General features: G+C 36.4%; 1 protein-coding gene across 1 annotated transcript in view; it reads right to left on the reverse strand.

Moving 5' to 3' along the window:
- Nucleotides 1-15,055, reverse strand: part of SNTG2 (syntrophin gamma 2) — a 126,881-nt gene that overhangs the window by 61,808 nt on the left and 50,018 nt on the right. Inside the window, exon 8 of the mRNA XM_066314874.1 lies at nt 2,411-2,538. Within this exon, the coding sequence (XP_066170971.1) occupies nt 2,411-2,538 (128 nt within the window). The remainder of the gene's footprint in view (nt 1-2,410; nt 2,539-15,055) is intronic.

A 15,055-nucleotide genomic window follows, 5' to 3' on the forward strand; every position in this document is an offset into this window, starting at 1 on the left:
TTTAAACAGACAACTCTATCTATGTAAGGTGTTTCTAACTGTTAACCTCAAGGCAATATCCCTTTAATGCTCATATAGCTATTTTTGTTGGTTCACCAAAACAAGCAAGGAGCACTTACTTTAGATGTAAAGTATTATGTGATGGCAGTAGGCTTTATGGAGTTATTTCATTTATCTTTCAGAGTGTATACAACAATAATAAAAAAACCCACTAGTAATTAAGGAGTGGAATATGTACTAAATATATATGGTAGTGAGATACATCACAAGAAAATATGTCTCTCTAAGACTAAAACTGAAAGCATTAAGTTCCTCAAATCTTACAAGAAAAATATATCTGTGATGGGTTGATCTTGGGCCAAAGATACCAAAGTATCCACACTGCCATTCACTCCCCCAACAATCTCCAGAGGCATAGCAGAGAGAATACAAAGAACAAAAAAACCTCAAGAACTGAAATAAATGTAGTTTAGCAAAAGGAATTGGGAAAAAACTCAACTAACTAAATTATAACAAAACAAGTGATGCAAAAGGAACCACTCACTATCTCTCACAAGCAGAATAATGTCCTGTCAGTCTCCGAGAAATGGCTTGCTCTCCACCAAGCCCTTTCTGCTCTGTATCCTATTTATTTATTTTATTTTGTTATGCTGGGCAAAGATATTACACAGCATGAAAAATCCCTTTGGTCAGTTTGGGTCACTGGTCATTAGTCACTTGTGCCTACTCTCAACTTCTGGCCTACTCACTGTGCAGGGGCAGACCAAGAAAAAGAGAAAGCCTTGATGGTCTACAAGCTCCAGTCAGCAACAACAAAAATACTGGTGGGTTAATAATATTGCTTTAGTCACAAACCAAAACACAGCACAGATAAGCTCCATCTCAGCCAGACCTAGTACAGTATCTGAAAGTGTTTTACTTCAAAGAATTCTCAAAATTCCCATGCTACTTTTTGGGAACTGGAATCTCTTAGGATTTCTCCATCTAATGTATAAAGTGCACAGCACAAAAGTGGAAGTGCCTCAAACTGTCAGGGTGATAACAGAAATCAGAGGTTTAAATGTTCTATCCTCTTCCATTTATCCTTTAGATTCCAGAACACTGATGATAAGTTGATGCCTAAATGTGAACAACTGAGGCTTGTTTACTTAATTCACCGAACATCTAAGCCTTGAATGGCTGGAGGTCTGTGATAGATTGGACAAGGCTGGACAGCATAAACTTGTCAGTTGAACTAGGAAGGAAGAAAGTGGATGAGAGACAAAGTAAAAGAGGATTAAGAGTTCAAACAAAGTCTGTGGAAGAAGCTAAAACTATTCTGGACAATTTATTATTATTTATCTGTGATGCTTTAACACAAAGTCTGGGAGAGAGCTGCCAACTGCCTTAGAAGATGAATTGCTGTAAGTTAAACAGTATATCTGTCCTACTAGAAAAATAATGCTTTTCAGGTCACTTTTAGGAAACAGCTAAAAAATTAGGCACACATCAAGAAAGGTAGTCACATGAATTTCTGGTACCTCCGCATAGCAGGTGACATGCATATTGATTCTTCAATAGAGATTCCAGTTATCTCTTTAGTATCTATTAAAGGCAAACAAATATATGGCAACCCATAAAGACCATGGAGAATAATGACAGTGAATGAACTCCTGTTCTGGTACACATGGAGAACTGTGGACTGCTTGGCCTACAGCTACTGGTAGATTTGAGGCAATTGTACAACAGAATGGTTTGCAGAAAAAGCTTATGTATGCTGCAATGTATTAAAATTCTCAAGCATATTATTTATTGAAGTTTTATTAAACTTCACTTTTGCTTTCATATTTCCTGAAGCTCAGTAAAATAGCCTCTGACATCCTATTCCACAGTTACTTTATGAACCATTAGTTATGTGTCTGAATGCAAAAAAATTCTATGATCAAAAATACAATATTGTACCATGTACTCTGCCAAAATCTCATCAGTGTGAGTTTCTATATGATAGTGATACAGGCATATCTATATGACACAGGCATGATGATTATGCACTGCAGTATCATTTATAATGAAAAAAGAGAGTTAATTGACAATATTAGAATTGGGGAATATAGAAGTATCCTGTTAACCACACAGAAGGAAATGTAGTTGCTTCAAAATTAATTCAAGTAAAACCACGATTAACCTTTGTACTAGCTACTGATGCTAACTGAATTCCTAAGGTATGACAGATTATAGAAAAATATTTGTTGGAGCTTTATCTTATCTTTGGTAATCACCATGCATACCATCAATCTTAGGAGAAGAAGAACTGATTGTTTTCAATAAAGAGAATTTCATATCTCCACTCAATTCTTATAAAGGAAACAATCCACAGCAAAACACTATGTACAGGTAACTAACCCAGTGCTTCCCCTTTCAGATTACAAACCTTAATTTATCTGTTCCAGTTTTGTACCTCGAGATTCGAGCCATCGACAGAGGAACTGACAAGGTGTCTAGCCAGCGCTTCTCATATTTTGGTTCATTAGCTATGGGTGAAGAAGGTGAAGATGGAGCCTGTGAAGAATAAATGAGAAACAGTAGGAGAGTTTATAAAACGATATAGTGAAAACCGCATGAATATGCATCCCTGGGTCTGTTTGTCTCAGAAGTGAATAATTACCACAATAAAAGTATTCAAGAAACTGAGGATGGGGTAGAGAAATGAAAACCCATATGCTACTTATCTTGATATTTTATTCTTGATGCAATTTCAGTATTACTTTAACATTAAACATATCTAAATTTTTGTTGTTATTAATAACTGATACTAGAAAGTAAAGAATTTTCAGTCATAAATGCCATGATTTTTTCTAAATGCAACATAATATACATTTGTAGCTTAAATGAATTTGTTCTGTACAACTCTTTTGCATGCTTCCATCATCAGAGAAAAAGACATAAGTAATATCCTAATTAAATACTACATTAGAAAATTTATTTGTGCATTGTTGACTTTTAGCTATTATACCAGTAACAGCTAAAGCCATTAACAGTAGATTTAAAATTCTGATTCCTGTTTGATCATACTATAGATAGATGACTTTTGAAATTTTATCTTTGAAGACTTTCTTCAAATGCCTTGAAAGGCAAGAGTTAAGCATTTCACTCTTTTATAAAGATAGCAGTAAAATTTACTCAAGTGTGGCTGAGAAAGATTCACAGACATACACATTTAGGTAAAAGTTAGGTGTTTGTGCTGTTTCTGAACAAAAATTTGTTATCCTGCAATATGCAGAGAACTTTCCAGTAGAGAACAGAGTTGAAAGTTAGTTATTTTTATATGTGCTATAAATAAGCACTGAGTAGTATTTATGAAAGCAAAGAAACCACAGAATGACTGAAATCCAGTTCTGTTCTGCCCAGGTGTTCAAAAGCCATAAAACTTACTCAAAATAAAAAGCATTCTGGGAATTGTCTATTACTTTTTCTTGCTCATAAGGATTTAAGATTATTTTTCCCCTAAAGCTCCTTCTTACAGTCAACAAGGGCTGATCTTTCTATTTACTTCTTTAAATAAATCAAAATAGTGAGTTTCACATTCTAACAGGATGACTGAGACTTAATGACTGGAGTACTATTTCTGATTAAATGAAAAATTAGTAATGAAATTGCTGGAGTTGGTAACACTAAGGAAAGTTTTAGACATCAATCCTTTTGGGTACAGGAATTTCATTTAGAGTATTTGTTATACCTAGAACAACACAGATTTTATTTGACTGAGATGTCCTGGGGTTTTTGCAGTATGAGTATTTAAATATCAAGTCCATAGACTAATTTTGTTTTATAAAACTAGACACAGAAGGCTAAGGTACCTTTAAAATCTAGAATAAATTTATTATTATCACAATGAAGAATCTGACACATATCACAGAATTCTGCACAAACTAAAATAATTGACAGAACCCCATGCAATCTGAAGTTGAGAAAGATCAACACAATCTAACATCATCTGGAAACCAAAATGTCTAGGAATAAAACAGATGGCAGCTTATTGTAGTCAAATATAAATACTTGATTATGATCACTGAATTTAAATCCAAGAGTGTAAAAATAAAAGAACATAAAAGTTCCTGCAACAACACCAACAATTGTTCCCACCCTCTAAACTCTAAGATGCAGAAAACATCTAGACAATTCAAACATAAAAATCTTTTGCTTATTAACTATTAGCTGTACTTCTTTTATTAGGCTATTGAACAATATTCTCTAATATTCTAGGTAATTTAAGAGCATCTGGCAGCAAAAAAAATTAGTAGGTCACATAGGCAATTTAATGTTTCCATTTGAGTCCCTTGCACTTCAATCAAATGCTTCAGAAGGGTATCAGTGTTAAGAAAAGGTATCTCAATGTCAGTAAAAGTTAGAATTTTAGAAAATGTATATTGCAGCTGTTCATTAGGTTAATGAATTGAGAGGGAAAAATGGCCAAATACATTTGGCCAAAAGTCTATTAGCCGCAAAGCTATGAAACTGCAGCATAGAAATATTCATGTCAAAATGCTAAACTGTTAAAACTGCTGTAAATTCCTAAAGCAAATGAGTCTTCCCCAGATAATTTGAAAGATTTGATATTTGAAAAATACACTAGAAGGAGTAATTTAGTTTTTCCCCACAGTTCCAAACTACTTATATCTGCTGAAAGTCTTACTGAACATTAATGGAAGAACAGCAAAAGGATATGAAGGAGTCAAACTAGTCTAAGTTTCAAAAATGTATTTCTTATGAACTCATATTCTACTAATCAGTTTATGGTAGAGCAAAAAGTTGGAATTACCCCTCTTCATCTTCTTAAGGACAACCAGGGCATACATATGTCCATAAGACCTTTGCATAGAAACAAAAAACTTTCATAGGAGCAGCAGCTCATTTTTTTCTATTTAACCTATAATCCATTGATGATTAAAATGAGAAGGAAGCTAGTAAAAAAAAAAAAAAAACAACAAATACACACACACACACACACAAAACAAAACCAAAACCAAAACCAAAACCAAAACAAAACAAAAAAAAAACACAACCAAGAGAACGAGCTGTGGAAGGAGTTCATTACACTGAATGAGAGATAAAAGATGTGCTAACAATTCAGTAAAGTATAGCAATGCACATGAAGAAAAACAATATTAGCTTTCCCCACACTATAATGGGACATGGGCAGGTGATTATCAGTCAAAATTTAGATCTTGAAATTTAGATGTTGAACAGAATTGGGTTTGGACAATTAGGTTAACAAAGATTCATTGATCTGGAAAAGAAACTGCTGAGGAAATTGTATGACTGAGGTATGTAAAAAAGTAAATAAGAGAGAAAGGGGTTAAGAAACAGTGGTTCACTTGCCATTTTCACAAAAAGAAGCAGGGATATTGATCAGAAGTTAAAAACAGTAGGACAAAAGCAGGGAATGAATGTGTTAGTCTATATAACAAACTGGTTCGGGAAGCACCCATGTCAGAAGTCATCAGAGGTGTAGGAAATATTCCCTAGAAATGACTACATATTTCCTCTGTTCTTGTATTCTCTTGAGGGCATCTGCTGGGAACAAGCTTTTTGGCTGGGTGGTTCTTTGGTCTGACCCAGTGTAGTGAGCTGGCTGACCTTCAAGGCCATCTGCTGCTCAATTTGAAAACTCTTCAGATCATTCCTCCACAGCACTAAAATAGAGATCATCTCTGTAATCACAGCTTTTATGCTCTCAGTCATTTTATACCTGCAGTTTTCTGCTGAGGTCACCAGCAATGTTGCAAATTAATGCCAATTTGTTTGTAACACCTGCCCATTAAGAAATATATTGAACACAAAAATCTCATTTTGATAGAACAGTGAACAAGAATCAAGTTTTAATGACACATAATCACTACCTACCTGGGGCAGCTGTGTACTGTTGACCTGGAGGAGGGTCTGACTCTGTATCCCATTAGCAATCACTGACCTATGAATGACACTGTGGGCAAGTGCTTTTGTGCTTCCTTACACAACTATATAACAACTCGTTATGGTGCAACCAAAAGGTCTTCCAAGAAGTAAAATAAGTCCAGAAAGTCCTCCACTAATGGAAAGATGTAATCAGACATGTCTCTATAATTAAGTTTCCATTAAGAACATAGGAAGGAAAGAAAAAGATCCCAGCTGGCTGGGACTGACAATTTTTCATCTTTTTGTGATGTATAACTTGCAGAGTTTGGGAAACTCAGTTATTTTAAATTTCTTTTTAAACTGTCATTGATTTTAAATCTCTGCAAGAAAAATATCATGTCATCAGAAGAAAGTCTTTCTGAATCCTCTCTACTAATTTTATTTCCAGTTAGTGCTAGGGCCCTGCCTTGAAAGCAGTCACAGTGATTTTAGGTTGATACAGCTTTTTCATTAAACATGGGCTTCAGGAAGGATGAAGCTTGGTTAATTCACTTGTAATCAGAAATACTCAAGGTCACATTACTCAGCATGATTAAGCTTGATTTTAATTGTATTTTTAATCTCATATTACAGTGTCTGCTTTGCAGAAAGGCAAATGCTGCCCCATCTTTGGAAGTATCCAAGGCCAGGCTGGATGGGGCTTTGACCAGCAGCCATCTGAGTGCCACCATGTGACGCATGCAAGACAACCAGCATGGGTTTAGGAAAGGTAGGTCCTGCTTGAGCAGCCTGATCTTCTATTACAAGACCTAGTGGATGAGGGAAAGGCTGTGCATGTTATCTACCTGGACTTCAGTAAAGTTTTTGATACTGCCTCCCACAGCATTCTCTTGGAAAAGCTGGCAGCTCATGGCTTGGACAGGTGCACCCATCAGTGAGTAAAAGCTGGCTTGATGGCAGGGCCCACAGAGTGCTGGTGAATGGAGTTACATCCAGCTGGGAGCCAGTCACAAGTTGTGATCCCCAGGTCTCAGTATTTGGGCCAGTCCTATTTAACATGTTTATGGGTGATCTGGAGGAGAGGATCAAGTGCACCTTCAGTCAGCCTGCAGAGGACACCAAATAGGGTGGGATTGCTGATCTGCTGGAGGATAGAAGGATCTGCAGAGGGATCTGGACAGACTTTATCCACTGTATAAGTTTCAACAAGGCCAAGTGCCAGGTTGTCCACATGGGCCACAATGATCCCCTGCAGTGCCACAGTCTGGGGGTAGAGTCACTAGAAAGGTGGAAAAGGACCAGGGTGTGCCCAGGTGGCTAAGATGGCTAACAGCTGGAGAAAAGGCAGCTCTAGGGGGTCCTTTTTGCTTTCTACAACTACCTGAAAGGAATTTAAAGCCAAGTAGGTGTTGGTCTCTTCTCTCAAACAACAACTGATAGAACAAGAGGAAATGGCCTCAGGTTCACCAGGAGAGGTTTAGGTTGGATATTAGAGAAAACTTCTTCACAGAAAGGGTTGTCAAGCATTGGAACAGGTTTAAATGGTTGAGTCATTGTCCTTGGAGATATTTAAATTATATGTAAACAGGACACCTAGAGACATGGTTTGGTGCTGGACTCAGCCATTCTTGGTTAAGCTCAGGTTGGATTTGATTATCTAGAGGTCTTTTTTAACCTAAATGTGTTTATGAATGTACCATTTTATGAGATAAGATTCAAATACGATATTCACTAGGAAAAAAATATAGCCTTTTACTGACAATTTGGAACTTATCCATTCTCTGCTTTAGAGGATTTAATATTTCAAAGTGCATCATTAAAGCCCTAATTCTATTCCATAAATTTATATTTCTACAGAGCGCATGTAAGAGGTATGACTAATCTTGATTACTGTCTTTGTTGACACTGGTTCAAAAAGAGATGATAATGATGATGATGCTGTTATTTCTCAAAGTAATTTTTTGCTGTTTCCATTTTAGTGAGCATTGCCGAGAATTTCTGAAAATTATATAAAATATCTCTCTGTAAAATATGTATATGAAAATGGTAGCAACATAAATATATTCAATATTTACATATTGATATATTTTCCTTGTAAAAACAACTCTGTGGCTTAAATTATAGAAACCATAGAGTATCTCAAGTTGAAAGGGATCCATAAGGATCACTAAGTCCATATCTCTGCTCTTCACACAACTACCTAAAACTAAATCATATGACTAAGAGCATCTTCAAGACATGCCTTAAATTCTGAAATACTAAAATAGCTTGGCATAACTTCATTGCTTAAGCTATAATTGAAAACACTGGGCATTAAGTTTCAGTGGATTTCGTGAGAATCTCTTAGATTAGAAAATACTAGCTCTCATGCATCTTTTTGATGCCAACTGGAATGTGTTTTGTCAAAGCTCCATTACTAAAAATATCTCAGCATGCTCAAAAAAAAGCCTTCAATATAACATGCTTTTCAAATAGACAGCTTTGCCTTACACTTACTCTGAAAAAAGATAATTAGAGTTACATAATTTTTTGCAACAACACCTAGCAACATCCAACCCAGAGTGAATTGGATGTGCCCTTCCTACAGTGTTTAGTCCAGTCTGTGATTGAAATTTATGTATATATACCTATATAAGTTGGTTGATTTTCAGTATATCAATAAATTTATCTGATTTATGTTTGGCTGAGGATTTGCTAATACTTATTACAGGGACAGATAGAAAGCAGAGGCTTTATGTTGATTGGATAAGAAAACATGACTGCTCCATTTAGCAGTAAAAGACTCTCACATTAGCTTGCTTTAATCGTTGAACAACACAAATACCAAATCTTTAGCCAGGAGTAGAGACATGAATGAAACTCTCGTGATGCCCAGCCAACAAAACAAATTATGGTGATATTTACTGTAAATAGGAGTCAGAGTTTTCAACTTGTCTGAGAATTCAGAGATATTTAATTATGACATCAAAATACCTGTGCATTCCTTTGATGCAGCATGAATTCAGAAGCAGGGCTGTATTTATTTATTTTTAATGGAATTCTTAGATGTAGGTGCACAATTCTGTGACAGTTTTAAGAAGACAGTAATTATCTGGTAAAGCATGCATCACTGAATCACTTAATGGATAAAGGCTTCTATAGAGGAAACATGCTCTTTCAGGTGAAGTAACAATTTGGACTTGTAATATGATGCCTTCAAAATTCACTGAAAGCAGCACCTTTTAATTACACAGCTCAATCTACAATATTTTAATTGACAGATGTTTAATTAAATGGGAGGAAGAGGAAAAAGCATGTGAAAAACTCCCCCTTTCCTATCACAGAAAAGAAACACTTTTAATTCTAATGCTGCATCAGACACATGCTTTTGAAATATAATGATTGCTCTGCAGGGCATTTAATTCTTTTTAATTAATATATGAGTTTACACATACTGAGCACCTATATATGATGTTTACATAGAGCCTGTATATCAGTACATGTTAGGCACTTACACTGCATTATTCACTGCAATTGCTATGCATTTAAAACAATTGGATTACTATTCTAACAGTGAGGAACAAATTTAAACCCTTTCAATTATATAAATTTCTCTATCCAGAGGTAATTTACAATGGAAATATTAATGAATATTTCATTAAATCTGTGCTGCTAGGTGCTAATACGTTTTTATTTTTTTAATGAACCAATGGAGTACAAGTCTGAGTAAGATATTTTTAGAGAACACATATGGAATATTTGTCAGAATCTTGCACCTTTTTCTTTAATTTGTTTCCCTTGAGCTAGTATGTAATTGGTTTCTAAATAACCTCAACAACCTTGCCTGCAACACCTTTCCAGATATATTCTTCCTTTGGGGGTAGGGGACAGGGGCCAGAGTAGTTTATATTAAATCTCAGCACAAAAAGTAGAAAGTAATTATGACTCCTCAAAAACTACAGTAGTAGTCAGAAATCAAAACCCAACGTTAAACATATATAAGGGAAAGAAAAGATACAATGTTGAAATTGTTATAGTTTCACACTATAAATCCAAGTGTACCCAAACTTCAGCTGTTAGACAAAGATTTTGGCAGCTTTTTCTATCCCCAAATGGGGCATACTGTCTTTGCTTAGAAAAATTAGCTCAAGGTTAGGGGAACTCTTTGAACTTTACAGTCTGCACACCCCTCAGGATAAATCTGACCCTTGACTCTTGCTTTTCTCTCTGAGATCAGTGTCAATTTGTTTCCAGAGCTTGTGGAAAAACACGGGATGCAGTTTAGCAGAAGAACTTGTTACCTCAATTTTACAATCAGTTTTCTCTATAAGCCACATACACATATACCTGAACTGCCAAGGTTCATCTATGCTAACATCAAATATAGAAACACTTTTCATTTTGCTGCTAGTGTTGCAAACTCAAAATGAGACAATTCAAAAGAACTGTAAAAAAACATGTATTCACATGCAAAGGCTTAAGAACTAAAACCGCATAACTAGCAAACCGGGAAATTGCTGTGCAGAAGAAATGATCAACCAGATCAATACAATGTTAAATACTAGAAGAAATAACTGCTGAAAGGATTAGCAGTGACTGTGGGCATTAATAAAAGTAAAGACGAGGACTTTTAAAGACACCTTGTATTCACTTTATTATTGTCATAGTAAAAGTTCCAATCAACTCTAATCCCAGTTAGAAAAACACAGCACTTCTGCACAGCCAAGTCTAAACAAATGTTCCAATCCAAAAGATTTTCCTTACAATTCTGTTGTAGTGAAGTAGGAAGGTGTTATTTAAAATTTTCTTCCAGCTTCTATTGCTATGATTTCTGAGAGGTATAATCAGAAACAGAAAATCTGGATTATTTCTCACTGAGGTGGAAAAGGGATAGTCACTTCATCTTTTGTTAGTTGAGAAAAACTTACTAGCAGTGTGTTTCATAAAGGTCTTCATTTCATAAAAGTTTTCAACACAACAGCAGCTCAAACTATTTAAGCGCAGCTGGCTCTATCTGTTTTATCTTTCTCTTCATCAAAATATGGAAGACTTGGTGATGATTACTCTCATGAGAGTAACCACTGTGTACCTCTAAGTGAGATTTCTTTTTTGTATTAATAATAAATTAATAATTTTATGAATTTACATTGCCAAATAATACACTGTGAACTGGAAGTCAATTCAAAGTTACCTCTTTTTCATACTCCATGAGAAAATCATAGATTATGAGATCAAGGGTTGGCAGAGGCAATCAGTATCACATGTGAAATCATTCTAATAGAAAAGGTATTGAACCGAAGTCCTGAAGTTTCTCTTATCAAAGCAAGGTACAGAATAACAAAAAAACTGAAGAATAAAATAACTTTAAGAATTATGCCAGCTGGTGGATGGGGTCCGCCGCTTGGGACCCAGAGAGCCACAGCCACCCCAAAGGATGTCTCGCTAGAAACAGCTCCTTGGGGGCTCAGGGCGCTCCTCAGCTGGGTAGAGGGGCTTCTCAGCATCGGGCAGAGCAGTGATCTTTCAGCTCAGTGATTTCAGCTTTCAGTGATTTCAGCTCAGTGCTCTTAGCTCATGCCCTTGTGAGTTAGCCCCTCTTTTAGCCGGCCGTGGTGAGAGAGAGAGAGGTCTCGTATGGAATTTCCGCAGGTGGTACTTTATTGAGAGGGTACCAGCGAAAGGGATCCAGGGACGAGGAACCTCTCCCGACCAGAGGATTTTATGGTACACCAGGGTGGGAGGAAAAACCAATCAATTGTAACAGATCTACATAAAATCCCGAGGAGGCTTGTGGGTCTCCAGCCAGGTCGCCGTGGCTAGGAGGTTTGTCTTTGTCTTAGGTGCTCTGGCTGAAGTTGCGAAATTCTTCCTTGACTCCTCAGCTTGGCTCCCTCCAGGGCAGAGCAGCCGGGGCTCCGCCCACCTCCACAAAGAATGGTCAGTAGTGTGTTTGTACTAAAATGGAAGACACTACAGAAATATTAAAAAAAGCAAAAGTGTTGAAGCTTTCATATGTAGGACATTTATTCAGTCTCAGTTGAATGTTCCCTTTCTTGAATCCTCTTCCCTTTTTGCTGTTTAGTGTTTGGGATGGAGCTGTATCATTCTTTCACTCTGGAACTAAAACTGCCATAGACATTAAAGATGTAGCATTCTACTGAGCATTTGTACTTTTTTCTTTTTTAAAAACTTGATGATGAAGCAGGCATGTAGTTTTTAAAGAAAAACTCTTTAATTTAGCATCAAGGAAAAAAATTTTAAAATTATTTAGAAAAATGTAAGTGCCTGTTTAGCTTCATCTAACCAACTAAACTTAATATACACTATCAAAATTAAACTAAGAGTCCTTAAATTACATGAGTCTTAAATTACAGAAAATAACAATTTACTCTGGTCTCACTTCACTTCTTAGAACATTGCTTTTAGACAATTCCAGGAAGCTGGAATCTCAAACAAATAAAAACCTAGTATATTCTGCTTTTGTGTTGCAGCAGGTTTCTCATTAGAGGGTAGAAATGAGCTAAGACAAAGACGCCTTGTTTATCACAGCACAAAAAGGGTCCTGGCTTATTCCTCTTTACAGCTTAGCCATCCTGACTCTGGCTGCAGCAAACTCCTACTGTAGGTTTCCCTTGCAGCCTCTGACTGCTGGTTATTTCCTGCTAAACTGTGACTGCATGTATTAGTTTCCAGGCTCTGAATGCAGGCTTTTACCCAGCTAGACTGTGACTGCAGGTTCCAACAACAGGCTCTAACTGCAGACCCAGAATGGTCTCACTGTAGTGATTGTCTCTCCCCAGAATCCTTCTTCAAGACTCTCCCATTCCCACTTCCTCAAGGTTCTTACTCCCTCATGATCCTCCCTTCACCAGCTAAGCCACTCCCTTCTATCACACTTATGTTGATTGGATATAGCTATCCGTCATCAGGGCGAGGCTGTATTGGGTAATTAACAAAGCTGTCACTCATCAGGGGCAAGGTCACCTGTATTTCCCTTCTCCTACATCCTTGCATTGTAACTGTCATATTATCTCATGGTGTCTTAAACAGTAATTTGTTTTATTTACAGGGTTTTTTTTCCACTATTAATTTCTCCAGGAAGCTGGCCTGGATCTCTAGGATATTTGGACATCTAATAGGATATCTCTAAAACACTTTCTTCATTGTTTTAGAGTTAGAACTCTCCAGGTAAACAATTTGTACTCAGTAGCCTTGAGACCATCTCCTTTGTATGTTTCATATTCTCCTCTGGAAGTTTACATTGTGTTCAATAAACCACTTATAAGGTACGGATGAATGTAACTGCCACTGTCAATCTCTGTAGCATTTGTCACAGGGCCCAAGCTCAAAATAATTAGGCGTGAAGAGAGCACTTCAGCTAATTTCTCTGGGTTTCAGAGAACCCCATTAAAATGCTGTACTGGTACTGAAAACTGCTCTGATATTATAAAAGATGTATATAAAACCTGAAGATGGTATCACATCACATACAACAGATGCTTCACAACAGAGGTGACAGAGGCAGGTCTAAAGAGGAAAGACAGCACCAGAAATGAAAATGATACAATCATATCAGGCAGAAAGAGCTTGCTGCTAAGATGGCTAAACTACTACCTCTACGATACAAGCCAGCTGTAGTGCCTCAGTATTGTTTTTCTGAAGACATCCAAAATGCCAGCTTGGTAAAAGTGATGTAGCAGTAATTCCTTAGATCTCATTCCTGTATTTTCCTTTACATGGCGTGCTTTTTGGAGTAGAATTTCCATATATAAATACAGGTGCATTGTCTGTTATGGCATGGGCCTGAGTGTGGTTAGGAAGGTAAACTGCAACACAAATTTGCAAGATGCAGTGTTCAAAGTGAGTCAGATCTCCCCTACCACGGTGATGTAAAAACCGGATTCAAATATCATTAGCCTTATTAGGCAACAGAATTACAGGAAATGTCAGTTCTACTTTACCATAAAACTGAAAATATTTAATTGAATAAAATAGAAGCACTCACTAGACAGTAGTTGAAACACATTCATAACCACTTTTCAAGATATGATCACAGCTCAGTTACACTAACAGCTTAGTTTGAGAAAAGTTTGACCATACAGTGCATCATCTCAAAATCCAGTCAATCCTGCTCAAAATACTTAGAGCTTTGCTTTTGAATTTCACAATGAGATTCTAGCAATTTTTAGTTTTGTTTTCTGTGAAAGGAGATGATGACTTTTATGATTTATGATGTAGGTTGTCCTGTGTATTCTACTGCTAGGTCATAGTGTCTGTTGTATACACAGCTCTCAGTGTGAGTTTATGTCAGGCTTCAGAAAAATTAAATGGTGTAAAAATCAACCTAGTACCTTACTATTAAACCTTTTTTTAATTTCTGTTTTTCCGTTTATATTTCAAGCCTACCCAGTCTTTTGTGTGCTATCTTGGCAACTAACTCTAAATTACTCTGTTACAAGCCTACAAAACTCCAGCCACCTATTTATATTTTTATAATACAAGAAGCTAAAAGTGGGCAATTCCCAAAGTAGTCATAATGATTATTAAAAATTACCACAACACACTCATTCTAGCACTTAGTAGGTACTAATTTACTAAAATGTGCTAATACAATGCACTCATGCAATCATAGCCCTTCTTTTACAATGTAAGCTCTTTGCAGAAAGGACTTTCTTTGCCTGCAGAGAACCTGGTAGACAAGACATTGCAGACAGCTGGATCCTGAGGTTTGGATTCTTTAGTAAGACAACAGTTACAAGGCAGTTAAAGGTAATATTCATCTGGATAACTGCAAACAAATAAACATGAAACTTTTTGTATCTTGGACCAGGTTGGACACCAAACACTAAGGTACAGTTATCAGCACAGAAAAGCATATTTCTATTTATTTACCTATGGTACATAATGCCTTTATATTATTATATATGAATATATTTTTAGCAGATGAAAACAAACTTTAAGGAGTAGTATAGAGAGACAGTGCTCAAGGAAGTGCAACGCTTGAGTGAAGTACAGTCAGCATCAGACAATGATATCACTGTCTGAGAAGAAAAGGAAAAAACAGAGAAGCCCTTTGTCCGTTCAGTGGGTATCCTTTCTGTATAATTTAATACCAACCAAAAGACTAGAGCTGAGGTGTCAAATAGGTTTTGAGCATAAAGGTCCACATCCTTGTACAGCTAGTATTTATATTTTCAATTTT

The sequence above is a fragment of the Sylvia atricapilla genome, chromosome 3 (assembly GCF_009819655.1).
Source record: "Sylvia atricapilla isolate bSylAtr1 chromosome 3, bSylAtr1.pri, whole genome shotgun sequence".
Lineage (NCBI taxonomy): Eukaryota > Metazoa > Chordata > Aves > Passeriformes > Sylviidae > Sylvia > Sylvia atricapilla.